This window comes from Nothobranchius furzeri, chromosome 4 (assembly GCF_043380555.1).
Source record: "Nothobranchius furzeri strain GRZ-AD chromosome 4, NfurGRZ-RIMD1, whole genome shotgun sequence".
NCBI classification, from domain to species: domain Eukaryota; kingdom Metazoa; phylum Chordata; class Actinopteri; order Cyprinodontiformes; family Nothobranchiidae; genus Nothobranchius; species Nothobranchius furzeri.
This window is the reverse complement of record NC_091744.1, coordinates 16,726,895-16,754,578: the sequence shown is the minus strand read 5'-3', so window position 1 is coordinate 16,754,578 and position 27,684 is coordinate 16,726,895. Positions and strand designations below refer to the sequence as shown.

The 27,684-nt window shown below is 43.0% G+C and overlaps 3 protein-coding genes across 3 annotated transcripts in view; 2 read left to right on the top strand and 1 right to left on the bottom strand.

Annotated features, from left to right (window-relative positions):
- The first annotated feature begins 190 nt into the window (after nt 1–190).
- zgc:136472 (protein disulfide-isomerase) lies at nt 191–12,991 on the top strand. The gene is made up of 11 exons (XM_054743733.1): nt 191–460; nt 624–824; nt 7,810–7,934; nt 8,011–8,148; nt 8,646–8,753; nt 8,977–9,102; nt 9,706–9,903; nt 9,982–10,102; nt 12,302–12,483; nt 12,605–12,694; nt 12,786–12,991. Exons 1-11 carry the CDS (start codon nt 277–279, stop codon nt 12,867–12,869), a joined length of 1,557 nt encoding a protein of 518 aa, XP_054599708.1. The 5' UTR covers nt 191–276; the 3' UTR covers nt 12,870–12,991.
- A 137-nt stretch (nt 12,992–13,128) lies between these two features.
- Nucleotides 13,129–20,831, top strand: LOC107388587 (synaptogyrin-3). Its single transcript, XM_015964149.3, has 4 exons — nt 13,129–14,365; nt 16,037–16,271; nt 16,482–16,627; nt 18,924–20,831. The coding sequence occupies exons 1-4, from the start codon at nt 14,261–14,263 to the stop codon at nt 19,149–19,151; spliced, it is 714 nt and encodes a 237-aa protein (XP_015819635.1). The 5' UTR covers nt 13,129–14,260; the 3' UTR covers nt 19,152–20,831.
- Nucleotides 20,832–24,121: 3,290 nt separating this feature from the next.
- Nucleotides 24,122–27,684, bottom strand: part of LOC107388593 (voltage-dependent T-type calcium channel subunit alpha-1H) — a 126,363-nt gene continuing 122,800 nt past the window's right edge. Inside the window, exon 35 of the mRNA XM_070550132.1 lies at nt 24,122–25,727. Within this exon, the coding sequence (XP_070406233.1) occupies nt 25,059–25,727 (669 nt within the window). The 3' untranslated portion in view covers nt 24,122–25,058. The remainder of the gene's footprint in view (nt 25,728–27,684) is intronic.

The following is a 27,684-nucleotide window of genomic DNA, read 5'->3' as shown; positions in this document are numbered from 1 at the left end:
AGTTCTGCTTCCATTTTGACTGTTGAGTATGGAAGGTGAAGGTCATTTAGATATTAGTGATTTACCTGATACACAAAGCAGCCAATAGCAGAAATACAGCACGGCACAGATATAAAAGTTAATCAGCAACTAACCTGTGGGTCTTGTCAGATAACAAAAGCATTCTCAACCTACCAGCTCAACACACACCCATCAGTCTGTTGTCTCACCACTCCCTCCAGACCTTCTCCTTCAGTCATTCTGGTGTCCACATTGTCAAACAGAGGGGGATCCATCATGAAGACACCGATGCTGCTGCTGGGTGGGTTGGGTCTCTGGTTTTGTGTGTTTTCTGCTGCGGACACACAGTTGGATGTACAGGGGAACGAACCGTTGGCAGCAAAAGATGGAATTTTGCTTCTAAATAAGGGAAATTTTAACAGCGCGCTTGGAAAACACAAGCAGCTGCTGGTACACTTCTGTAAGTCACACACACACACACACACACACACACACACACACACACACACACACACACACACACACACACACACACACACACACACACACACACACACACACACATTCAAACAAAATGCTTTAGATTCAGTTTATCTTATTTTTTTCATCTGTGTGTTCATCAGCGACTACTCTGACGGTGGGCAGCCATCGTGTGTTGACGGCATTTGAAGGTGCTGCTGCGAAGCTTCAGGGGTCAGAGGTCAAACCAGCCATTATTGATGTGGCAGAAGAGAAAGACTTGGCTAAAATGTTGAATGTGACAGCCGACACTTCAATCAGACTCTACCTTTCTGGAGATGTAAACAACCCAGTCGTCTGCCCCGGTACGTCTACGTTTGTTCCAGATGAAAAATGTCTAACGTCTTCACCCAGGGGCGCAGATAGGATTTTCAAACTGGGGGGGACAAAGTTCCAATGTAACCTCCCCCAAACACACACACACACACACACACACACACACACACACACACACACACACACACACACACGCACGCACGCACACACACACACACACACACACACACATACACAAACTATTGCAAGAGCCCTAACTAGAGCTCAGTGAGTTTGTGTAAGTTCATCCAATGGTTTACGTAAAAACGAACACTTTTATATACGTGTTTGAAGCCATTGTGCAGTGGAACGCTGGCAACAAAGCTCTGCCTGATCAACACTATTCAATTCAGTCATTTGTTATTCTCCCAATCGATTACTAACCACAACCTCATGCTTTATGCAAAACATGTTTTATTTAAACATGAACTGATGTTCAGCATACCAATCTGTACAGAAAACATAAAAGCCCTATGTAAAAAACTGCACATAAAATATATTTAAAAAACGATATTGACTTCTCATTTAGAGCAGTGGTTCCCTGACCAACAGATATTCCTTCGTATTTTTACGTCATTTAGAAAATGTCATTATGTTTGGAAAGTTTTAATTTATATATAAATATATAAAACTCTTTTTAAATTTTATATTTGACTTTTATTTTTATGATTTTGTGGCACACTTTGACTTCCATATGTAACGCATCTGCCCTTTTTTACGTTTTGCCTTGGCCCCAAAAATGCCTTGAAACGGCCCTGGGTGTGTGACTGAGTTTTGAAGGTGATCTGAATCGTATCAGATGTATAAATATTACAAGTGTATAGCTCATTGTTTTATTCAGTAAAAATGTGTAGTGGAGATAAATCTACCTACATTTTCCTTTCAAGCTTTGTTTTCTTGTTTTTATTTAACTATTTCCTGTCCTGTCTGTCTCTCATCTTCCTGCATCTCCTCTAAATTCTCTGGAAAAACTGCCGCCTGGATTCTTACTTTTTCACCTCATCAGTTACTTTTGAACCACACAGATCAAAGGGATCTCCTGACCGCAAAGCGGAGGGCGCGTTTCGATGCTGTGTCAGTGAGGTGAAATCATCTCAGCCCACGATGGGCAGAGCGCGTCAGGAACGATTAAAAGACAGAATATCAGAGGATATAAACAGATATGAACGATCATGTGTTAATAATAATGTTTTGTTGCGCCACCTTGAGACAGTGGCGGCTCCAGAAATGTTTTTCTGCAGGTACTATGAAGGAGCTAGTCTTTTTATTGAGGGTGCTATGAAGGAAGTGGTCATGCGTACCTATTGTTCTCTAATGGGCCATTCCCATCTGTACCGGGTCGGCCCAGGCTGGGTAGCGTAGGTTGTTTACATATCTGGGTGGCCTGGTATTTTTCCGGGCCAACCAAGGCTCATTCTCAGCCCTCTTCTCGAGGGGGTCTGCTTCAGGCCAACCAGGGCCAACACACCCACTGCTGACAGCAAATTCACACCTTCCATTAGAGCAAGTCTCTGATTGGTGGGTAGAATCAGCCCACATGGGCTTAAGACAAGGATGTGTGGAATCAACCGGGCCAGGCTGGGGCTGACTGGGGCTACCCGGCCCGGGCCGACCCGGTACAGATAGGAATGGCCCATAAAACACCTTCAACGCTAGCAGATACACATGCGTGCACAACACCTCAACAACACCTGAAACAATCATTAATATACATCATAAACATATGAACAATCGCTGACTTTTCCATGAAACCATAAACACATACAGCCACACAGAAAACCATCTAAAGTGTTGCAAGGTTAGCTAACGTTAGTGTTAGCATTTCCAGCTGCAAAACCCTCGACTGCTGCGGCGGTTGAGGGTTGACTCTCTTCATCCAGATCCGTAGGTTTTTGTGGGTCTGAGATCACTTCCAAACATTCATTCGTTTCTGACTGAACCCGTGGAAATGTGGGCAACAAAAGCCGATCCATTTTACCACTAGCTCTACCTTTCACTTGTTCGCAGGTGGAAAATGAGGTCAAAGGTTAACATCAATTTCCTGTTTTGGTTTAAGTTTTTACTATCTATATGATAATTTACTGATTATTTTTGTTTTGTATGTTAAATATTATCACATCCACACATTAAATTAAAATTAAATTGTAAAAAAAAATATCCATTTACTTGGGGGTGCAATGACTAATCCAGGGGTAGCTATAGCGCCCCCCTGGCCTTGAGAATGTATCTGTGCCAGACGCAGCGAGCGTACGAACGGTCAGCGCTCTGCGTCCTCTCCGCTAAACAGAATCCTGCTACGCTGAGAGTTCATAAATATTGTAATATAGGTAGAAACCGGATCTTTCCATGAAAGATGTTTAGCCTCCATAACTCGATCCCTGCTCCTGGATGAAAAACCGGACATTTTGATCAGAGTAGGAAACCCCACCGAACGTCCCGGACAGAGAGTGAAAATTGGACACATCTGGGGGAAAGAGGACGTATGGTCATCCTAATCTAATATTTGCGCTCTTCATGTTGCATCCATCTCCTCCTCTCCCGGACTGGGAGGCGTTTTTTCAAGCTCTAAAAACTCCAAAACTTTGCTCAGCCTTAAGGTTCCACATCTCCACTATCTTCTGGTGTAAAGTAGTGACTTCATGAGGGACCATATTTGTAGATGAGACTTGTTAAAGTCAGCAATGAGGCTTTGGCGCTTTAAACGAGTAAGTCCCAACACTGACAACAACCTAATGAAACTGTAACCAACATGCATAAACAAACAGATCGGTCCCGCCCAGGGCCGGATTATCATTGCAGGGGCCCCTGGGCCCAATGTAACCCCCGGCCCCCACCCCCACCCCACCCGGCCTCCCCCAACATTACTTTCCCCCAGTAGCACTTTTAAGACATTTCATAACATTGTCAATATTAAAAATCACTTACTCATGTTGATACAAAAGCATTTACATCCAGGTCAAAATAGTTTTATAACCTAATCACAAACACTCATACCTGATGATTTTCCTGTTGTGCCTCACTCATATGTCTTTCTTCCTCTGTGCTCTCTCTTTTCTCCTCCTTTTCTGTCTCTCTCTTCCTCACAGCACTCCTGTCTTCTCTTCTGTCTATAATAATAAAAATGTTGTTAATCTGTGGGATAGTGGGGGCAAGTGAGTCTGCTGTAAAAGAGATCCCACTGTCAAACTACAACAAAAAGTAATGCAGGATTATTGAAAAGATTATGCAGTTATTAAGTTTGAAAAGATGACATTTCTGCAAGTTTTTTTATTTGTCTCCTGTCTCCTTCCTCCTCTCGTCTCCTGTTTCCTTTCTCCTCTTGACTCCTGGCTCCTTCCTCCCCTTGTCTCCTGTCTCCTTCCTCCTCTTGTCTCCTGTCGCCTTCCTCCTCTTGACTCCTGGCTTCTTCCTCCTCTTTTTGTCTCCTCCTGTTGGTCTTCTCTCGTGCCTTCAGAAAAACAGCTTTCTGGCCTTTCTTTTAGTAAATTCATTAACGTCATCAAAGTCCACATTCCTGACAAGCTGGTATTCAATCAGTTACAGTGCACTGAGGCGCTGTTGAGTTTGTGTTGTTCTCAGTTCATTTTGTATTATTGCCATTTGTGAAAAAGATCATTCCCCTTCACAATTTGTAACTGGTAGAGTTAGAAAAATCCACAGGGCTACAAACACATTAGGGAAGATGGACTGTAGACTATTTTTTTGCCCAAAAACGATCCTGGTTCTACGTTTCTTACAGTGTGTATGTGGACTCTCTGGGGATTATTTTGACCTGAGAGGCGCAGAGCTCTGATCGTTGATGCGCTCCAGACAGATGTGTCCTGAGCACGGCCACAGTACCATTATCAAAGTGTCACCATCTCACAAACAAAGTTAACACGCGATCGTTTATGTCGGCTCATTTCCTTTCATGCTTTCTGTCTTTTTTTTGTGCCTGATGCGTTTCATTGCTGCGGGGCGGAGCACATCACCTGTTTCGTCCTCCGGTGACCCCCTCACTGGTGCGGTCAGTGCGCACTCCGCTATATTTGCGGTCAGTAGATCTTTTTGAACTGCAGTTCAAAGGTAATTCATAAGAGGAAAAACATGAACCCAGGCAGCAGTTTTTTTTAGGATTGAGACGAGATGCAGGAAGATAATAAACAGCAGGACAGAAAAATAGTAAAATAAAAACAAGTTAGTTTAGGTACCTGGTGGCTGCAACAAACAGACACCATTGAAGGTAATCAGAAGTGCGGAACAGAAAATGAAATGATTCTTTCAATGCTTAGAGTAGCATGAACTCTGAGGCTGCAGGTGCACCAGAGAGTTTGCGGCCACCGCGCGGGGGGGGGGGAGCTGACGCAGGGGAACAGTATGCAAAGACTACAATTGTTAAAATAAATGTGTGTTAACTTAGAAAATGTGGGCACAATTTTAATTACTTGTCAACTTTTTTCTCCAACGTTAAGACTGCTGCACAAAAAAGAAAAAGACAGCTGCTCACGTGGGCCCCCTTGTGGCTGTGGGCCCCTGGGCCTGTGCTCAGTTTGCCCATATTATAATCCGGCCTTGGTCCCGTCTGCTTACATTGTTGGTCTTTTTAAAAAATACAGTAATCGTTGCTTGCCTTTTTCACTTCATCCTGCATCCTAGCGGCAACCACTTTTGCACCTCTGGAGTCGGTGATTGTTTACGTCATGCTGCATTCAATGTAATTGAAAAAAGCAGCTTCAGGCGCTTAACCTCCGATTTTGTTTTCTTTCTGGCCTTAGTGCGGGGGACGGATTGGGGTCGATCTGAATTTGGGGGGGACAGATCCCCCTCGTCCCCCACCCTATCTGTGCGCCTGTCTTGACCACTTCACGAGGTTTGAAACGATTCAACAGTATTTTGAACAGTGGGACAAATTTGCACAGATTAGAAAAGATATAAGGGGAAAAATGCATAGGCCATTCACAAAGAGATAAAGTTGCTGGTTATGGGATCAAATCATCAGGTAAGACGTTAGACCAGGTGGATTCGGAGAGGGAGGGTTGTTGATTAAATATGAGTGGTCAATATCTTACCTGCAGCAGACAACAGTCAAAGCTTTCTGGCTTTGGAAGAAACAGGGAGAAAAAATATATTAAGTTTAATAATTATGTAACCTATCAAGTAAACTCTATAGAGTCCATTTTAACTTTTGTTACAGATTGTCGTTCTGTTAGGATGCATGGTCCATTTTGAGACACAGTCATGCACAGAGAACATGTTGACCAGGTTCCAGTAGAGATCGTTTTGAAATACTAATTTCAGCAAAAGACAAAAAAAATATAAAATAAATAAAGAAAAAATATCACTGTTTACCACTAAACTTACCATGACTGGTCTGTAAATCAGTTACCTAAAAAGCAGAAGATTAAGTTTGAGTGGTTCCAGGTGGTAGAAATTCTGTCCTATTGGGTCTTGGTTTGAGACTGACTGCTCATAACTACACTACATAACCTCATTTCACATAAACCCACAAATTATCCAAGTAAAGGTCAGAGGATCATCCTCATGATTGTTATAATGGTAAACTGTATTATCAGTAAGCAAAGCTATTACAATTATGATTAAAGACCAATCACCCCAAATCATCTTTTTTTTTTAACTGATTAACTAAATAAATGAGTGTCTAATGGTGCTGTAGACATGTGCAGTCGATAATTTGGCACTTCAATAGCCTGGCAAGCCAGACTAAATAAATTTATTATTTAGTATGGCAACGCTCCATTGATGGCTCTCAGTTGTGGGGCGGGTTCTACCGTTGTCTTTCAAATGATCTCCGCATGCTACTGGAAAATGAATGTGACATACTCACTGCAACAGCCATTGGTAAATGAGGCGGTCCACAGTTGAAGAAGGAGAAAACACATAATTTTTTCTAAAAAAAAAAGCACTTAAATACATCTATCTGCTCCTGATTCTAATGAAGCCCAAGTTCTAATAGTCCAACATTGATGTAAAAGCCGTTTCAAACGAGCTGCCGCCATCTTGTTTCACTCTGTTGCATCATCCCACCCACCAGGCAAATGGAGTGCCCTGATTGGCCCACAAAGCTCTGTGATTTGTTCACTAAGCAGACAGAGGACTATGATTGGCCCACCATTATGGACCAATCACAGCTCTTTTTTGTGTTTGAAACCCCTCAAGAGAGCTGTGATTGACCAGCCAGAATGCTGTTAGGGGCTGCAGAGGTTCCAGTGGAGCGTTCCTAGACCAAACTTTGCAAAGCAAGAATTTGGTCTAGTTCACTAGGCTAGCACTTTAGTGCATCGTAGTTAAAATGAAAACTTTCTGCCTAAAGCTGTCAGTGTTGCACCCTCTTCAGGTAAAAACTGCACTGCATTTGAATTTAAATCTGCCATTGCTATTGGCTAAGAGGTACACTATAGAGTTACCTGGTACATTATGATGTCACAATGTTTTTGTGAGCATGTGTGTGTATTTGTTAGCAACTCCACCCTCCTGGTCTGCCAGGCAACAGTATTTGTTGTGTTTTGCAAACAGGAAGTGGGAGTGGAGTAAGACTCTGGTAGGGGATGACTTGCTCTTTAAACAAGAAATGTCAGCAAACTAATAGTAAACTCCCCGTTTCTTTATTTTATTGACTGCTGTCTGGTTTTCAGCCACTAGAGGACTCAGGGACAAAATTAATACACTCGTGTCACTATTACAGGTTTCCTAATGAACTGTAAGTTAGTGTGTGTGTGTGTGTGTGTGTGTGTGTGTGTGTGTGTGTGTGTGTGTGTGCGCGCGCGTGTGTGTGTGTGTGTGTGTGTGTGTGTGTGTGTGTGTGTGTGTGTGTGTGTGTGTGTGTGAGAGAGAGAGAGAGAGAGAGAGAGAGCAAGAGAGCAAGAGAGATTACATTTGTCTTCAACTCTGCGATGATTAATCAGATTAATTGGATAATCTGATGTGTTTTGATCAAAAGTATTAAAATGTGTTTTATTATCTTGACTGTGATTAAAGTTCCTCAGAGTTCTGCTTCTATCTTGACCTGGCTAAAAAGGAGGGCAGGGTCAGCTGCTGACCTCATCATGGATATCAACCAATTAGAGGCTTTAGAGGAACTAACAGTGGTTGGATCATTCAAGGTGAAAACCAGAGATTTAAAATATGTGATTATGAGATTGTATTGATATTTAAGAATGTCTGCATCTGTATGTGCAGGAGCTGAACCACGAATATGTCCAGATGTTCACCGCTGCGGCGACTGACCTTCCTGATATCACCTTTGCCGTGGTGCTGGGTGATGAAGTCATCAGCAAATATGGGCTCGTATATGATACTGTTCTGCTGCTCAAAAAAGTACATAAAACAATACAAGAGGTCACACAAAAGTAAAAACAACTTTAGTGGCATATCTTTGCCTAATCTGTGTGACCACTACTGTGATAATATCTTGATACAGTTATTGAGGCTGTGTCTGTTTGGCATGCTCTTGTTGTTGAAGATTTTTAGAAAGGGTTTTAATATTAAACAAGCAAGAGTCAGGGTCCCAAGCCTCTGCTGCTGGTGATTTAGGGATTGGAAACTAAAAAAGTTCTAATAAATATTAATAATAAATCTACATCTTGCAGATGAACATAATTATTTACATTTTAACGGTCAACTCTTCAGCCAGATACAAGTCTATTAATAAGTTTATTATAAATGTATGATAAACATTTGAGGAAACAATAAACTAAATAATAATAATAATAATAATAATAATAATAATAACAATAATAAATAAATAATAATAAACCCTTCACCTACCCACCCATCCATGGTTCTTATCATGTCTAAATCTACTCCTCCTGCAGTCTCAGCTTATCCAGAGTTACAAAATGAAGCCCGAATCATCCAAAGAGGAGCTGATCATCTTTATCTCAGTCTACCAGATGGATCCGGTTACTGAGTACAACGGGGAGGTAGGATCATGTTAGTGAAGTGTTTTGAACTGCATGCATCAGTAGAACGATGACTGGGTTTCTATCTATACATATAACAGTACATATGGTGGTAAAATGTTAGCAGATCAAGTGAGTAACGGGCAAATCTGTAAAAACTGAATATTTTGTTCTACTGATCACGTCTGCTCTGAAAAAATCCATCAAAGTGTTGAGTGTGTGAATGCTTTCCTGTCTCCTGCAGACAGCCTCTCAGATCCTGAGTTCACCTGTGTTAAACCACGCTCTCCTCTTTGTCAACAAAAGCTCTGAAGACTTTAAAACGATTTTCTCTGCTTTCAGCAGTGCTGCAGAGGCATTCAGAATGAGGGTACACACACACACACACACACACACACACACACACACACACACACACACACACACACACACACACACACACACACACACACACACACAGATAAAGGCTTAACTCCAACATTCAGCCCAAAGCTAAATGCTGATCTAACAGAGGCCAGTGCTCATTCAGATGTCATTATGTGAAAAATAAAAAGGAAAGCATCAAAGAAACAGTAAAAACATTAAAAACATGAAAGGAAAGGGGAAAAATCTACAATAAATTAAGTTTAGCTTCACTGAATATAATTAAATATTTGTTAAAATAGGATTGCAGTATTCACTGAACCTGGAAACAATGATCCATTAGAGTTTCATTAGAAATATTTCAGTCAAATGAAGAAAGTCTCGAAGTCCTGTCTGTTGGTAATCCTTTGCAATGAGTCCAAATTTTAACCTATAAATCTGTGATTGACTCAAGGAAAAAGGAGTAAAAAATGTTACGATCTTGACTGAATAAATAAAAACTTGAGGTTAGAAACACTGACTGAGGCTCACCAGGTGTCTAAGCTGCTGCAGCTGCTCGGAGGATGTAATGAAACTTAAGCCCCATGTACGCATTTGTGTGTCTGCACAGATTTTGTTTGTGATGGTGAACGTGGACGAATCTCGTAACGGCAGACTGATGGAGTACTTCCGGGTTCGGGACTTTGAGGCTCCTCTGATTCGACTGGTGAACCTGACGGATCACGTGACTTACCACCTGCCATCAGAATCCCTGAATGTTGATATCATCACACAGTTCAGTGAGTCCTACTTACAGGGCAAAGCAAAGGTAACTCATGTCTTCAGCTCAGTGGTACATTACAGCTGTTTGGGAGTAAGCAAACCTGGTTTTTGTGTTTTGTGTCAGCCCAAGATGCAGAGTGAACCCATTCCTGAAGGCTGGGACAAGAAGCCTGTAAAGGAGCTAGTGGGAATTACTTTGGAGAAAGTTGCTTTCAACCCCAACAGGACAGTTTTTGTTTTGTTCTGTAAGTGTCCTTCTTTGCCCTTAACAGCCTTTTTCTTTTTCACACTCATTAGATCTGCTCCTGCAGTAAACATGTTAGTAAGTATGGAAGCCCATTTCTGCCTCTCAGATAAAAAAATAAGTTGTATCTCATAATTATGAGATACCATCTCATTAGTACGAGCTAGCTAAGTGACAACTATGAGATACAAATTATTATTTTTTTTATCAGAGTGGCAGGAATGGGCTTCCATAAGTAAGATTGAAGAAGGTCTTTGTGAGGAACACAGCAAGCAGTTATAGCGAATCTGCAAACAAGCAAGGTATTTAAAAATAATACGGTCATGGAACACTCAACCCTCAACTCGGGTTTCTTCTCTGAGATGTTTCTGTCAAACCCAAGTCCTGCATTTCCAGAGGATACGAGATAGCGCTAAACACCAGTCACCGTTTTCTAATTCCATGCAGATGTCTTCTGTTGTTTTTGACTTCAAATGGTGTTTTTCTTTTCGGGATTCTGGTATTTGTTCTAAAGTTAAAGTGGAAGCAGTTGGCTTTTTCTTCTTCTCTGATATTATTAAGTGGAGAACTTCTCACACCAGGTTCTGTTGCTAAATACGTGATAGTGTATTGAGTGTCTCCTTCCTCCTCTTGATTCTTGTCTCCTTCCTCCTCTTGTCTCCTGTCTCCTTGTCTCCTGTCTTTTTCCTTCTCTTGTCTCCTGTCGCCTTCCTCCTCTTGACTCCTGGCTTCTTCCTCCTCTTTTTGTCTCCTCCTGTTGGTCTTCTCTTGTGCCTTCAGAAAAACTGCTTTCTGGCCTTTCTTTTAGTAAATTCATTAACGTCATCAAAGTCCACATTCCTGACAAGCTGGTATTCAATCAGTTACAGTGCACTGAGGCGCTGTTGAGTTTGTGTTGTTCTCAGTTCATTTTGTATTATTGCTATTTGTGAAAAAGATCATTCCCCTTCACAATTTGTAACTGGTAGAGTTAGAAAAATCCACAGGGCTACAAACACATTAGGGAAGATGGACTGTAGACTATTTTTTTGCCCAAAAACGATCCTGGTTCTACGTTTCTTACAGTGTGTATGTGGACTCTCTGGGGATTATTTTGACCTGAGAGGCGCAGAGCTCTGATCGTTGATGCGCTCCAGACAGATGCGTCCTGAGCACGGCCACAGTACCATTATCAAAGTGTCACCACCTCACTAACAAAGTTAACACGCGATCGTTTATGTCGGCTCATTTCCTTTCATGCTTTCTGCCTTTTTTTTGTGCCTGATGCGTTTCGCTAATGCGGGGCGGAGCGCATCACCTGCTTCATCCTCAGGTGATTTCACCGCACTAGTGCAGCCTGCGCGCGGTGCGCACTCCGCTATACTTGCAGTCGGTAGATCTTTTAGAACTGCAGTTCAAAGGTAACTCATAAGATGAAAATACATGAAGCCAGGTAGCAGTTTTTCTTTAGGATTGAGAGGAGATGCAGGAAGATAATAGAGACAGGACAGAAAAATAGTCAAATAAAAACAAGTTCCTTTTTGTACCTGGTGGTTGCAACAAACAGACACCATTGAAGGTAATCAGAAGTGAGGAACAGAAAATGAAATAATTATTTTAATGTTTAGAGCAGCAGGAACTCTGAGAGACTGCAGGTGTATCAGTGAGTTTCTGGCCGCTACGCAGGGGGAGGGGGGAGGGGGGGAGGGGGGCTGAATTAGGGTAACAGTAAAGATGCAAAAACTACCGTTAAAGGAGATTTAAAAAAAATGCTGCTGTTCGCGTGTAGGCTTGTGGATGTGGGCCCCTGGGCCTGTGCCCAGTTTGCCCATATTATAATCCGGCCTTGGTCACAACTTACACTAAACAACTGTAGCAAGGTTTTTGTTGGCTTGTTATTGCAGTAGCGGTGTATCAGGGTCACGGGTGGAGTGTGAGGCCATCGTATTCCTGAATGTTGAGGGCCTGAAACAGAAGTGACCACACTGTCCTCATACCTAAGCTACAGGCCCCCATTAAGCCATCAGCATTGTGTTAGTTTGGTTTAAAGTGCACAGCAATTGGAGGAGTAGGTCAACTTCTTTTGGGAACTGTGATGCTGACACAGTGGTGAGTGTCTCAGGAACTTAAATCACAGGAAAAAACCTTTTGGGAGATACTAGGATTGTATTATTGTGTGTGCCCGCGTGTGCATTTATGTGTGTGTCGTGTTGTTTCTCAGACTTGTCCTACAGCCAGAAGTCTCGTGACTTGTTCCCGCTGTGGGAAGAGTTAGCCGTGGCCTTTAAAGATCAAGAGGATGTGGTCATCGCTCGTATCGATGCTTCAGTCAACGACATCAGCATGTCGACCCAAGGCTCCTACCCTTCCCTCTGTCTGTTTCCTGCTCTGTATGCTGAGAGGGTGAGAAGCTCCAGAAACTCATGAGCTTTTAGCTTGTTTCACGTGCATTCATCGTGAAATCACCATTTTCCGCCATTTTTTGTATGGTTTCATTTTAAAATGTCTTCTGTGCATCTGTCAGATGGTGGTTTACACAGGCAAAAGAAGGTTAAAGGACTTGGTCAAGTTTGTAGATAAGGAGATGGAGAAAGCCAAAAAATACAGAGTTATGGTAAAGCCACTTTATCCTTCAGCCACCAGGTTTTCTTATGATTATTTGTTTTTCTATGAATAAAACAGATTTCTGTGGTTTGTGTTTCCAGGAGGAGGAAGACAGGAGGGTTTACTTTGAAGCCCTAAAAGCTGAAAAAGCAAAAGACCACAACAAAACCAAAGATGAGCTTTGATCGGAGAACTGATGGCGTGCTTCACACTTTAGTTTTTGATCACCTATTTGGGTTTCATCTTCTCAGTTAAGCTGTTGCTCACGGTTTGAGTGACTTAATCAAATAAACTCCAACAACTTCAAGTCTTTACCTTTTTTTGCCAAGTGTCTAGTCTTTACCATTTGACCTGTTTTTGCCTGTTTTTTGAGAAACTGTATTCACCACAAACTTATGCAGTAATGTACAAACATTGTGGGTATTCATTTTTGTTTAATTCACACCTGGATTAACATATGCTAAACTCTACATTATACATTTTATATTTTTATTTAAGAGCATCAAACTTGGATATTCTTCAATTTATTGAAGATGAAAATGTATATATGTGAGGAGGAAGATGCATCTAAGTTTGTGCAAATAAAAAAAGGAGCTGAAAAGGATATCTTTTCACCCCCCTGAGGAGACAATGACAGGTGATCCTGGTCCTCGATTGCCACTATCCTGCATGCTTTAGTTCAGGGGTGGGGAACCCTGGTCCATCGAGGGCCGCTATCCAGCATATTTTAGTTTCAACCCTGTACCCTCACACCTGATTTCAATCAGCAGGTGATTAACAAGCTTCTGCAGAGCTTAATGAGCTGCAGAACAGGTGAATCAACCACTGATTCAGAAGTGTTGGAGCAAAGATATGCAGGATACCGGCCCTCGAGGACCAGGGTTCCCCATTCCTGTTTTAGTTGTTTCCCTGCTCCAACATACCTGATTCAATGGTTGAAATTGTTCAGCAGCAGATGGGAGTCTTGAGGACCAAAGTTGGACATCCCTAATCTTGAACCAGAAGCTGAAGAGTTCAGATGGTAAAGGGATATTTGTGAATTAGATTTCCAGCAATAGTGGACACTTCCATTCCCAGATGGCTGGTATCCAGCATGTTTTAATTGTTTCTCTGCTCCAACACCTGATTTGAATCAGTGGGCGATTAACAGACTTCTGCAGAGCTTGATGAGCTGCTGAACAGGTGATTCAAATGTGTTGGAGCAGTGAAAAAACTAAAACATGCTGGACAGCATACCTTCAGGGTCGGGATGAACTAACTCTGAATGTTAATCTGATTTGGGACAGGTTAACTGAATACATCTCATTGGTCATATGTGTCCCTCATATGGGTTTTGTGGATTAGCTGCAGGACACACATGAGATCAAAGAGTCGTTTAAATGATCTGTGATCCTCTTTCTGTGAAACATGCGCCGCCGCACCTTCCATGCAACAGCATAGCTGCAGCCTGATGAGCCTGATGCGCGCTCAGTGACGCGCTGTGACGGAGGCTGGAGGAGGACACCGCTCCGTGCTGCTCTCACACAGTCTCGTCTCGTTCTCTCAGCGGCCTTTCAGGCAGCACAAACCCGGAGGGATGGAGGCAGCGGGCGGGTACGGCACCAGGAAGGCCGCGGGTGTCCGCTTCGATCCGGTCGCTTTCTTCACGCATCCCCGCACCATCCTCAGACTGCTGTCATGGGTACGTCTGGTCTGAATATGTGGGCACGGGCCTCTAGCTGCACCCCCTCTCAGAACCACATCTCTCTCTCTGTTTTTAGTCATGAATGTGTTTTAAATAGAAACGGTAAACATTTCATCTTCTCAACGCTGCTTTTTGTGTGAGAGAGCTACTCTCTGGTTCCTTTGTGATGGGATGTTGTGCAGCTGTGACTCACCGCGTTTATTTATGCGCCCGAGGAACAAAAAGCTCATCAGTGTCGGTGTGTTTCTCATTAATCACCTTCACGGCTTATGTTGCAAAACGCGAAAATAATACTGAAGTTTTATTTCAAGTTCCAACATAAATGGTACAGACAGTAATAATTAGACATTTTTTATAATGAAAGCTGTAGGCTAAGTAAACAAATAGCGAAATTATTAATCTTAGTAAATGTCCATTTGTTTACACAAACAAACAAAAAAACATGCATTTTAAAAAATTATAATCAGAAGTTAGAAAACATTTGGGATTTTAGTATCACAAACATCCATTCAGTTAAGCCGAAGAGATGCTTAACATGTTAAATTCCAAGTTGCATGCCAGTCCCAGTCTGGTGGATGTTTCTAAGAGTGTTACAATCAGGGTTCGAATTATGGGGGAGCTAGGGGGAGCCCGAACCCCCCCCCCCCCCCCCCCCCCCCCCCAAAAGGGTGATGGGTGCCCCTGGAAGCCCTAAACTGACACACCAGGGTTACCGCAAAACGATTCAGTTTCAACTCATATTAGCTATCACAACACCAATCGTGTTAAATGAACTAGCGTCATGGCAAGCAGTGAGAAAACGTTCAATGAAGGATCGATCCTCGGGGAAATGATTATCTTCGATCACATCCTTTCATGTCGATCGCTGGATCATAAATCAAATCAAATCAAAATGCTTTTGTGACTGAATCTGAGATTTTGACAAACATTTAATCACAATCAAATGTGTCAATATAATATTGTATCAAGACCAATTAGTGACTATAATATTTTTCCCAATAACTCTGAATAAATACGGATTTATTCAGTGACTGATTCATTTATTGATGAGACTTTCTGGGATCTTTCTTCAAATCAGTGTCATGCATCTATTTAATATTTTAAATAATCATTATTGAACACAAAAAAGTCATTAATGCACAAGTGGAAAGTTGGATAAAGACAGAAATTGTGTTTATTTTATTCATTCATTCATATTTTTGGACACACGTGCACCACACGCTTCTGTCACCATTTTTAATTTGGGTTAAACACTGAAAAAGTTCTAAAGTGTGACCCACAGGTCTTTAATAACAATAACTTTCATTTGTAGTCATCGTGTTTGTTAAACTGTTGGTTAGATAAACTCGAAGATTATGACTACCAGAGAAACAACAGCGGCTGTGTGTTTGCACCAACAGGTCACTGAACACTAGCTGTGAACCATAATATCCTCTGGGATTAGAAACCTGATCTTATTTCATCTCTGTGACACTTTCTGACTCGAAAGCAGAGGAGTAAACATTTGGTCATGTGACTGAGACTAGGACATTAGTCACAACTGCATCAAACTTAATTTCAGGGAATCGAAACGTAACCCTTAAAGCAAGTGATGTAATCCCAGATTACACAGATTAGTTTATGACGTGTGACTAGAGAATAAAGCATCCTTCATATCTGTGCATGCAGGTTTTCTCCATTGTGGTCTTCAGCTGTATCGTGAACGAGGGCTACATCAACATCGGCAGCGAGCGTCTTCTCTGCGTCTTCAACAACAACGCCGATGCCTGTAACTATGGTATCACTGTGGGCGTGGCCTGTTTCCTCTGCAGCATCTGTTTCCTTATCGTGGACGTTTACTTTCCCTCCATGAGCAACATCAGGGACCGAAAACGTGCGGTGCTGCTTGACCTCATCTTCTCTGGTAATAAACAAACACTACAACATGTTGTTATCCCAAATGTGAGTCCAAGTACCAACCAATTAGTTAGTGTAAGAATGAGAAAACAGCATAAACTGATCAAAATGAAAGCAACATGGCTGATACGGAGTTTTTGGTCTAAGGGGATTGAAGGGAAAACATGAAGAACTTAACTCCAGAAAGGATCTGACCAGTTTGCTTGTTCTCCTGCAGGTTTGGCCAGCTTCTTGTGGTTTGTTGGATTCTGCTTTCTGGCCAATCAGTGGCAGGCAACATCCCCAGATGAGCTCCCATTGGCTCAGGGCTCAGATGCTGCCAGAGCCACCATCACCTTCAGCTTTTTCTCCATCCTCACCTGGGTCTGTAGCTGTCTATTGACTATGTCCTTGATCTGTGTCCACGTCTGTAAGCTTTATTGTTATCACCATTGATAGGTAATTTGATTTTATCCCATATTACCTTAAAGGACGACACACCCAGAGAGAGAGAGTAAATTGATTATTTGTTAATGTTCGATCACCATGCGTGAGCTGGGCCCAGACATCCAGCCCCCACTCTGCTCCAGCTCTGCATACCTGCGGTCTCCATCAGGAGACCAGAATGTTAGGTAATATTTAATCTCCATAACCCTGGACCCTGAAATAAACACACATGACAACAAGGAAGACATTTTACCCTGAGTCTCCAAAACAAGGAGAGTTAATGCAGGAATGGCCTTCTCCAAGGCTTCTTCCCACATCACTCCTGTGTGCTCTCAGCTCGTCAGGGGCTTTATTCACCAAGGATGGGGGAGAAGCCTTCTCAGGTTACAGAGGTACAGTTTTCTTACAATCAACATCCTTGCTCAACCTTTCATGAACAGCAACAGTTGGCCATCTTTTAGGCCTCAAAAAGGTACAATTATAAAAATACCCAACAACCATCATCATGTAGCTTTGACCCACTGCCTCCATTTGTAGTCCTATGTGCGTTTCCACAATAAAATAGATATAAATTTATGATTGAAAAAGCTATATAAGGCTAAGGCTACAACCTAGCTTGTTTTTGGCTTGCTTTACAGGAGTTTTAATGCACGTAAATAATTCATTTGCCGTCCATCATGGCAAAAGAAGTGGTCCCATGAGTAGCACGATGTCACATGCAAAAGCATTACATTTTAATGATTTAACACCTTCACATCTTTCTCCTTCCTCTTTACCTCTGTAATCGTCTTTAAATTTGTAGTAAATTATTTAAAATTTTAACTAATTTAAAAAATGCACATGACTATCTGACCCTGTCATCATTCATTTTTCCCCTAAGTCCTTCTCCTGGCCTCTACGAGAAAACAAATCCTTTACACGAGCCTAGAGCGCTGACCGATATGTTTGCACATCCTCAAGAAGGAGCTGTCAGTCAATGAGAATAATGCACCCCAGTTCCCAGCATGCACTACGGGGTGACAGACTGACGCACATCCAGCTCATTACGCCAGACTAGCTTGAGTGCTAACTCGACCTACATCCAATTAATGTCAGTCTGTAAACTTCAAGCTAACTAGAAGAGGAGGGAAGGGAACGTATGAGGTGTAGCACGAGAATAGATAACTCGCTTTACTGATGGCCTCTACCCGGCATGTTTTTGGTTCCCTGCTTCAACACGCTTGATTCACCTGCTCAGGAGCTCATCAAGCTCTGTGGAAACATGGTAACCACCTGCTGAGAAAAATCAGGTGTGCTAAAGCGGGGAAAACACTAAAACACACCAGATAGCGGTCCTCTGAGGGAGTTGTCCTTCCCTGGCGTAACCTGTATTGGAGCAAAGTGATTAGCGTCGCGTAGCGTTCCACCTCATGCTACATTGGACGATTGTTTTAGCCTGTTGTAGCGTCAAGTGAGGTGGGCAACAATCACAAGTGCTGGATTCCTGCTGGCTCCTTTGCTTTAACACTGCAGATTGAAAAAAAAAACCTGAATGATTAGCAGCTCCTGCAGAACCTGATGAAGGTTGAGGAGATAATTCAGTCATTAGAATCAGGTGTGTCTGAGCAGGAACATACCAAAAACATGAGGTCCTGGCAGACCTCCGTCAGCGCTACAGTGCTGTTTTTGTATGAGTAAGAGGTATGAGGCGTTGCTTTCAGCTCCTACCTGAAGGAGAGAGGGCTTTCAGATGTCTAAATCTTCTCCACAGCTCTATCATTAACCTCTGGAGGCAGGCGTTGCAGATGTGCAACGTTAAAACCTGCCTACCTGGTTTCTCCACGTACATATTTCATGAGCATTTATTAACTCAGAAGTACCCCTGAAGGACTTAGTTGTTCGTCCTTTTATCAGAACTTATTTAGAGCCTGAGAGGGTTAATGGGGTAAAGTTCAGTCCAGTTTACTCTAAAAAGCTGTCTTCAACTTCCGCTCAGAAATGTCAGTTTCACCCTTTTATCTTCATCTACACCTTCATTGGTGTGTTTGGTCTGCACTAGCTAAACTCATATCTAATCAGCGTAATTTAAACTAGACCAAGTCGAAAGTCAAAGTCATTCTGTGACCACTCCTAGTTTCTATTTTGTTTTTTATCAGAGCTAATCTGATTTTCCCTGAGGTTTTCCAAATATTCTTTCTGGTGAAGTAAAACTCATCCCATAATTCTTGTTTCTTACTATTTTTTAAACCCACAGGCTGTGCTGACGCTGAGTGCTCTTCGACGCTACCTAACCGGGAGCAAGACAAACCTGTTCACTTGGCAGCACCTTGATCCAGCCCCGAGCCACGCTCGAGCCACACCGTACCCCATCCCCAACGGCGCTACCATAGTAACCACCAATCCCTATCAGGCCCCGCCCTTCACTGAAACACTGGACCCCCAGAAGCTCACGCAGCAGAGACCTGTGGCTCCTGCTTTCTAGAGACAGGAGGGACAAGGATTCAAACAACGCTGCACGCAGCGCTGGAGCAGACACCACGCTGCCTCGCTGTTTATTAGGTTTCCATCCTCTCTTGGGGGTGGGGGGGTGGCAGCAGGAGTCTGGGTCATGTGATGATAGATCTCTTTTCACCATGGTAACTGCTGGCTACGCTTAGTTAGTTGTAACTCTTCTGTCTTCTGTTCACACGCACGCACGCATGCACACACACACACACACACACACACACACACACACACACACACACACACACACACACACACACACACACACACACACACACACAGATTAGGATGCACGCAACCATACCATATGGAAGCAGTTACAGACACACACCTGGAAACAATTGTAGATACACCTGAGGGCATTCATTCACACACACACACACACACACACACACACACACACACACACACACACACACACACACACACACACACACACACACACACACACACGCACACACACACACACACGCACACACACACACACATGCACACACACACACACACACACACACACACACACACGCCTTGACTGCATGCCCATGTGGTGAAGTGCAGATTAGCTGTAGATGAGTGCTGATACTCCGTCTGCCTCAGGAGCTACGTGGAAGATGAGCACCTCCGTTTTATCCCAGTCAGTCCGACCGACCTGCCTTAAAGATGCGAGGCTGCCGATTGGCTGAGTTCTTTTCAATTTGACCAATCGCTCGTGAGGCGATTGAGCAGAGAAAGCTACCTTTTGGAGGGCAGGACTGCTCAATGCATCCTAGAGTTCCACTGTAAAATATTCATGTGATTAAATATTTTATTGTGATATGCTGAATTAGTAAAAAACTAAGAAAGAAACAAAAAAAAGAAAAGAAATAAAATTCACAAGTCACCACCATGATCAGTGCTCTGATTCTGCTTTTGTCCCCATGTTGTCTTTTAATAATTCATTTTTGCTTCCTTTAATCTCATAAACTCCTTTTATGATTCAATTACGAATTGCAAGGCGGGTTGAAGGATGTTAGGCATATTAATCAACAGCTGCTGGAAGCCTACAATTAGATAAGAGTTGTGTTGAATTCATTAGCAGCGACAGGCAGCTGCTGGATGCTGGCTTTATTTTCAGATTGTAATATAAATAACTTGTAACGCCTCCTAACTTGTTTTTAAACCTCCTTCTGTTGAAGGAAAAGACCAAACGGAGAGACAGATGAGAGTCAGACAGGAAGTGGTTTTTATTCCAGCTGTTCAGTCGTGTAAAGCTCACTGCTTCTATTAGTCTGCAGGAACATTACACATCTTAATGAACACTTGCATCACGATAACCATCAGAATCAACATCCTGATTCACTGACAATCAAAATTAATGTAGAAATCCAGCGTTCTCGTGTCACACCTGCTGTTTTAATAAAATATATTCTGAACCTTTTCTACAAAGCTTGTCTTCGTCATCTGCATAAGCCTTTCCGTACCTGTCGCCACCCTGCTCCCATGCAGTTTTATCTCTTTAAATAATGAAGAGAAAAGGGGGCCAGCTCTGAGTTCAGACAGCAGGGGGCCCTCTAACCCTGCAGAGCTCTATAGTCACATGCTTCACACTCAAGTGTGTCTGATCTACGTCTACCCTGAGAATACAAAGACACAGAGTGGAGGGGAGTGAGAAAACCCAGAGTACGGATGGATGGGGAGCAGGAGGAGGGGGAAAAGCGAGGTAGACACTACTAAAGCCCAGGTCACACTACATGACTTTAACTGAGGAGCTGAAAGAGAAGGAATTGATTTTTCAGACCGTTGGAGATCGAGTGCATCTAGTCATGGATGTTCTCCGAGAAAAATCAACAAGATATCAAAGTGCTGCAGATTGTAATCAGGCAACATCCAGTGTTGGTCTCGAGATTCAGAAAGAAAAAACTAGGTGTGGAGCATCTTTAAAAGCAAAAATGAACACATTGTTATCTTCTGAACTATCTGCAGCGCTATAAAATGTCATTTTAAATTTATAGGGAAAGTAAAAACATTTAATTCATTGTGCAATTATTAATTCACTATGCACATAAAGGTTTCTTTTGTAGCTGAGAATTACAAATATTTTAAATACACAAGTTAAAAAGGGGATGAAAGGAGATTTTTGTTACGAGTTCTCACAGAAAATGGTTTTATGGGCCCAAACTTTGTTCAGTCACTAGCTGAGCAGAACTCCTAAGGGTCCCTTTACTAACAATGTTAGTGCAGGTTCTCTTTATTATGTTACTTAGTGCATTATTAAGCATCAACAAACAAAGGGTCCCTTTATTAAAGTTATTGTTAACTATTAAGTGTCCTTAAAGTGATTATCTGTATTTTTCCTGGTGTTAGGGGGCATACGTACCTAGATCATTGCAAGCAAGCGGTATTTTTGTGTTTGAGTAAGACCTTTTCAACAGATGGCAATCAGACTTTCTTTCATCACTAGCAACGAGTGAAGAGGTCAATGTGTAAAATAACATTTATGAATGGTGAAAGTTTTAACCCTTTGTAAATGCATTTTGCCCTCACAGGCTCCCATAGAAGGAAACATTGCCTCTACCAACTGCGCCACAGTGGTTAGCACTGTTGCCTCTCAGCACGAAGGCTGCAGGTTCGAAACTCGGCTGCCGCCTTTCTGCGTAGAGTTGCGTGTTCTCCCCATGCATGCGTGGTTTTCCTCCGGGTACTTCGGTTTCCCCCACAGATCACAACATGCCCTATAGGTTATAAATTGTAAGTCGCTTTGGATAAAAGCGTATGCTAAATAAATAAACATACCGTAAATCCTCTAATACAGGCCCGGGCCTCTATTTGACTCAAGCTCATCAAGCTCCAGGCCTTTATTGGAAGGAGGGCCAGTATTAGAGGCAGGCCTCTATTTCAATTTGAGCAAAATGAACTAATGTTCCTTGGAGTTTTTGACAATTAAAATTGCGCCCACATTTTCAAAGTTAAACACATTTCTTTTAACAACAGTAGTTTCTGCTTCAGCCATCTCCCCCCTCCCCCTGCTTTAGCCCTCTCCCCCCTCCCCCTGCTTTAGCCCTCTCCCCCCTCCCCCTGCGCAGCGGCCGCAATCTCACTGATGCGCCTGCAGCCTCTCAGAGTTCCTGCTGCTCTAAACATTAAAATAATTATTTCATTTTCTGTTCCTCACTTCTGATGACCTTCAATGGTGGCTGTTTGTTGCAACCACCAGGTACAAAAACTAACTTGTTTTTATTTGACTATTTTTCTGTCCTGTCTGTTTATTATCTTCCTGCATCTCCTCTCAATCCTAAAGAAAAACTGCTACCTGGGTTCATATATATTCACCTCATGAGTTACCTTTGAACTGCAGTTCTAAAAGATCTACTGACCGCAAAAACAGCGGAGTGCTCGCTGTTTGTCGGCCGTATCAGTGATCAGTGCGTCGGAGGACAAGGTGATGCGCGCAGCGCCCCGCTCCACAGCATGCAGCAAACGCATCAGGCGCAAATAAAAGACAGAAAACATTAAAGGAAATGAACCAACATGAACGATCGCGTGTCAGTGACTACGGTCTGGCACAGCGCGTTGCCCCCACCCCCCACCCCCGAGCGCAGGAGCTTGTCACCTGCTGACAGCAGACTGCTGTCTTTTCCGAGGGCTGCATCTTGCCGGTCATTATCACGTGACAGCGACTAGTCGACGACAGGCATGAAAAGTCACTATAGTGAAGTTGACTAGTTCATACACCCCCTACTGCTGCTCTCCAGAGTGTTCTGCAGCATAATCAGCACGTTCTCTTTGAACTTGACAGTGTAATGACCTGGCTGGGGTTGTAAGCCAGGTGCTTTCTGGGTATTGTGTTATATGTGTTTCCTATCGTTCTGCTAGTTCCTATGTGCTGATTTGCGTGTTGTGTGAGTGTTATGTAAGCCACAGGGAAGTTGATGTGTGTTCTGTGGAGTGGGTTGAATTAGCATGGTTAACTGACACCGTGACTCTGTGTGGTAGGAGCGTGATAGAGGATTGTGTCTGTAGCGTTACAAAGCGTTGAAGAAAAAGCCTAATAAAGGTCTGCTTGAACCTCTACTGCCTCCTGCTGGTTCATTTGGGGACGATAACCCTGCCGCTGGGACGCTCATACTTGCTTGTTACTACATTCCACCCGGCCACAATAAGAGACCGGCCAATATTTACCTCAACTGACTTTGACACCGGCCACAATTGGAGACCCGGCCTTTAATTGAATACCGGCCTGTATTGGAGGATTTACGGTAATATGGTGTCACCCAGAGACCATGTATTTCAGACCCAATTTTTATGCTTATATGTGAGCATCATTTAATTAATTTTATACAACATTAACAAGATTAATGGTGAAAAGTACACAAACGGTCGGGGGGGGGGGGGGGGCTGCTTAGTAATGCATTACATAATATGGTTAAGCAGTATTGAATACTTTATTAAATAGTTTATTAATGCTTACAGGTGTGAGAAGCTCATTTCATCAATACATTTGTAGTGGTCTCTAGTATGAATGCCTTGCAAGCTGTACTCGGGGCAAAAATGCCCAGAATTGCTTGGATCAGCAGACGGCAGAATTTGGACTCTTATTTCCTGATATTTGGACATCTTGCCTCGGCTTGGACAACAGCAATGTGACTCTACCACTGACTTGCAATGTGGATGTTTTATCCCCACAAATTACACAAGCCTGGAGGAGTAATGCTGTGTGGTGGAGTTGCTAATGCTAATGATTAGCTTCTACCAGCCGAGACATTCTCTGCCGTTTCCTGGATGCTAAACCAACAACAGTCTTCCTCGTCGTGAGTCAAGATGGGCGAGTCCATAAATGTTTAGTGACAATGCTGCGACGTAGATATGTCAGGATTTTTAAATCCAAGAGCTTCATTGTCTGTTTTCCATCAGAAGCCAATGCAGGCGATAAGTGTAGGAGACTATTTTCATGTTCAGCCTGCATGAAAACCCCAGAGTGACTGAATATAATCAGAAATAATCATTAAAAAATGTTTTTTCAGTTAACCACACATTTAACAATGCACTAAGTAATGTTTATAAAGGGACTCGTACTGTAAAGTGTTACCAAACTTTAATAGTTATGCTGCACAATATATCAAAAATGGATGATCATAGCAATATTAGCGTGCCGGGGTCCTGGACTAATGATATATCGTAACTGACTCCTGAATGCACACAGGTGATTTAAATGCTAAAGCAGTGTTGTGAATGTCCTGATGGAGCTAAATTCAAGAGTGTGCAAAAGGGGTTTACAATGAATAGAAAAGCAATAATAGTTTTTGTTATTTCATGCAGCTTTAATAAAAATTAACAGATTAGTTTCTAATCACAGAAGGAGTTTTAATCCAAGCCTCTCAAATCTGTTTCTCAATCTAATTTTACCAAAAAAAACTGCTGCTTGGACTTTAAAGTGCCATGAGTATATTTTTAAATACGTTCATTTCTGGGTGCTTGATACTTTACTAACTGACGCTGGATGTGTGTTGAATGGGAGCAGCTGAGGCACAGTTGAGTCGTTTGTATTCTGACCTGGGCTTAAAATGCAGGAAAAATGTGAGCAAGGGCAGGAGGAGGACAGCAAGCAAGAGGCAGGTTAGCGTCGGGGTAAATAGAGCTGGTGGGCAGCTACATTGTCTGAACTAAAGCTAAAACTATGATAGAAGAAAAGGAAAGTTATTTGTGTGCATTTTGTGTGCACGCAGCACAAGGGAGCTGTACTTTAAAAAATTTACTCACTGATACACAAACTGTGAGTTCTTCTCACACACCCTGTGAGGATCCTGCGAGTGGACAAGGCGATGGGGAAGGACAGGAAACCAGTATCCTTCCTGTTGGGCTCACGTCCCTCTGGTGCTTGTTACAGGAGAACACTTGTCTCCAGTCCTCAGTCATCAACAGACCCTCCCTCCTGCTGATGAGGAGGGAGACTTGTGGCATCAAATGACAGAGTTCGCCTTCTCAGCTCTACGTTGGTGTCCATTAGCTGTGTTGCCATTGCGACTGGTTCGTCTCCCGGTGGCGGGCTTATCCTCTGTTTCCTGCTTTTGCCTGTAACAGGTGACGCCGAGTGGCTGAGGCGGGTCCTGTGCTCTGAGGGACTTGGAGAAAGGTGTCCGCTTTTGTGTAGGGAGCTATTAGGAGGCTGTGAGTGAACCGGACTGTTTATCTGACTGACTTCCTCATCAGCATCGTCTAACTGGGGGGCGGGGTCTGATCCGGCACCAGGGCAGGGAGATAAAAGTATGACTTCGTTGCTGGTGACCTTCAAACTGGACAGCCCCTCTGGGCTGACAGGCCTCTTTTCTACATCTGTTGGTGGCTGAGCGCCACAGATGGCCTGCTCAGACACATGTTCATGTGCTGTAGCTTCACTGTGGCTCCGGCTGTGGCTCCTGCATGAGATCACCCTCTGGGGGAGTGTGTATTTCAGTGTGTGCACACTGGATGATCGCTGCCGTGCAAGAGAGGGGGAGGCAGTGGGCACAGTGAGGCAGGGCTCTGCTAGGTCATCAGCTGAGCCGCTCTGATCCAGAGAGTCACTCCGCACAGCCTCCTGTTAGACACATAACATAAGTGAACACACACAATGCAAGGAAGCATAAACACACACACTTCATCAGAATTACAGTGCAGTGTAAACGCTTCCAGTCACCAATTATTTCTTTGAATTTTGCTTCAAACAAGCTAAACTTTCTTTTAATTTTTCTCAGTAATCTGAGCCCTAAAGGGATGAGCCAATAGTGCATTAACGTAACGTAAAGCTTTAACGCTGCACAATGAGGTTTTTTTTTACAACTGCAAACAGTTCTTTGAGCTTCTATAACTTCTGCCATACTAGGAAGTACACTTCTGACCAAGCGGCTGCCTAACGGGTTGTGCAGTGGGGGTTCTCTGACGAACAAAAAAGTGTTTCAGTCCATCCTGGAAAATGAGTGCATCAACATTTTTTGACTATTGTCCAGCAATGGCGCTAGCAGTAGCACATGCTAACTTTAGCAGTAGTGCAGGCTAGCATTTAGGGCTGCCAACTATTGAACAATTTCGTTGTCCGTGTGTGTGTGTGTGTGTGTGTGTGTGTGTGTGTGTGTGTGTGTGTGTGTGTGTGTGTGTGTGTGTGTGTGTGTGTGTGTGTGTGTGAGTGTGTGTGTGTGTTTATAAGCCTTGTCTTGTCATTCAGTGTTTGTTGGGTCATTGTCATATATGTTGCATTGTTCGTTCCCCTCTCGAGTCGCTCCAAGGCCATGCTCATGTGTGAGCTGAGTTAATTTTGAGTTTTTTGAGTGTTAGACTTATTTTTGTGCTTTGGACTTTTCAGCACATCCTCCTTAAATAAAGGAATTGTTTTTCTTAAAACCTCTCCAGCCTTTGAGTCGTTCAGGGTACTTATGCATCCTGGGTCCAACCTCCTCTCCTAAACGTGACACATACACATCCCACACACTCTGGTCCTGGTACTGCTGCACAGAGGGAACAACCATTCCTGGACACCAGAGAAGATCCCATTCTTACTGGGGTAATGATGAGCAGGCAACCCACCCCAGCAGAGAACGAAGAAACCCACCACCCCAGACCCCAACCAGACGGCCAGCTCCCACTCCTAGCCTTCAGCCCCAGGCAGCAAACCAAGAACAGAGATGCGAGAAGACCCCTAGTCTCCCTCCGCCTGCTCCATTGTGGTGTTGACGCGTGTTGTTAGAGTACATTCTGTGGTTGGGGGGGGTGTGGCAGCGCAGACATCGTCCGGCCTACATGAGGGTGGGAGCGTGTCTCCCTGGAGTCTCCTCCATCTTGCGCAGGTCTTTGGGGATAGGTCTATGGGCCTTCATACTCACTATTGGACACTCCTGTAGAAAAACTTTATTTACACAAATGTGTGTACACACACAGTTGCTCACATGGTGCTCTCACAAGTATATTTTTGTGTGTCCTCTCTCTCTCTCTCTCTCTCTCTCTCTCTCTCTCTCTCTCTCCAGGTCTAGAAGCTGATTCCAGAACAACCTTTATTGTTTATTTTTGTGAAGTTTTTCCCCACTGCTTCCTTTCTTCTCTACCCTCTCCATTTCATTTTTGTCTCCATGTTTGTTGGTATTACCAAACGCATTTCTAATAAAGTTTTGATATCAGGCTGAAGCAATACTGCACCACCTGTGACAATAAAACTGTAAGGCTAGTCTTCAACACTCAGACATCAATTCTGATTGATTTACAGCCGGACAGGACATGAGAAAAAAATAAGCATTTGCTGACCTAATGTTATTCTGCAGTTAGCGTTACAGTGACCAATGTTTAGATATTGATCTTTTATGTTTCTTTTCTTTGTCCTAAAGACATGACTGTCAGATAAGATTCATTTCCTGACCTGGAGACATTTTATTTAATGCCATGTGCTTCATTTGTCCTGCATTTGTCTCATATTCTTTGAGTGCATAGCTTGGTGAGACAGACATTTATTTAAAAAGCAGCTGAAATCAAACGTAAGTCCCTAAAGATCCACTTTAAGAGATTACTCT

What these genes read in the sequence shown, in the direction of transcription:
- zgc:136472 (XM_054743733.1), top strand. Translation starts at nt 277, where the DNA reads ATGAAGACACCGATGCTGCTGCTGGGTGGGTTGGGTCTCTGGTTTTGT. An exon ending in CAGTGGTTGGATCATTCAAG is followed by an intron (nt 7,935 to 8,010) that starts GTGAAAACCAGA and finishes CTGTATGTGCAG; the next exon opens with GAGCTGAACCACGAATATGT. An exon ending in CCAAAAAATACAGAGTTATG is followed by an intron (nt 12,695 to 12,785) that starts GTAAAGCCACTT and finishes TTGTGTTTCCAG; the next exon opens with GAGGAGGAAGACAGGAGGGT.
- LOC107388587 (XM_015964149.3), top strand. Translation starts at nt 14,261, where the DNA reads ATGGAGGCAGCGGGCGGGTACGGCACCAGGAAGGCCGCGGGTGTCCGC. An exon ending in TCCTCAGACTGCTGTCATGG is followed by an intron (nt 14,366 to 16,036) that starts GTACGTCTGGTC and finishes CTGTGCATGCAG; the next exon opens with GTTTTCTCCATTGTGGTCTT. An exon ending in TTTTCTCCATCCTCACCTGG is followed by an intron (nt 16,628 to 18,923) that starts GTCTGTAGCTGT and finishes TTAAACCCACAG; the next exon opens with GCTGTGCTGACGCTGAGTGC.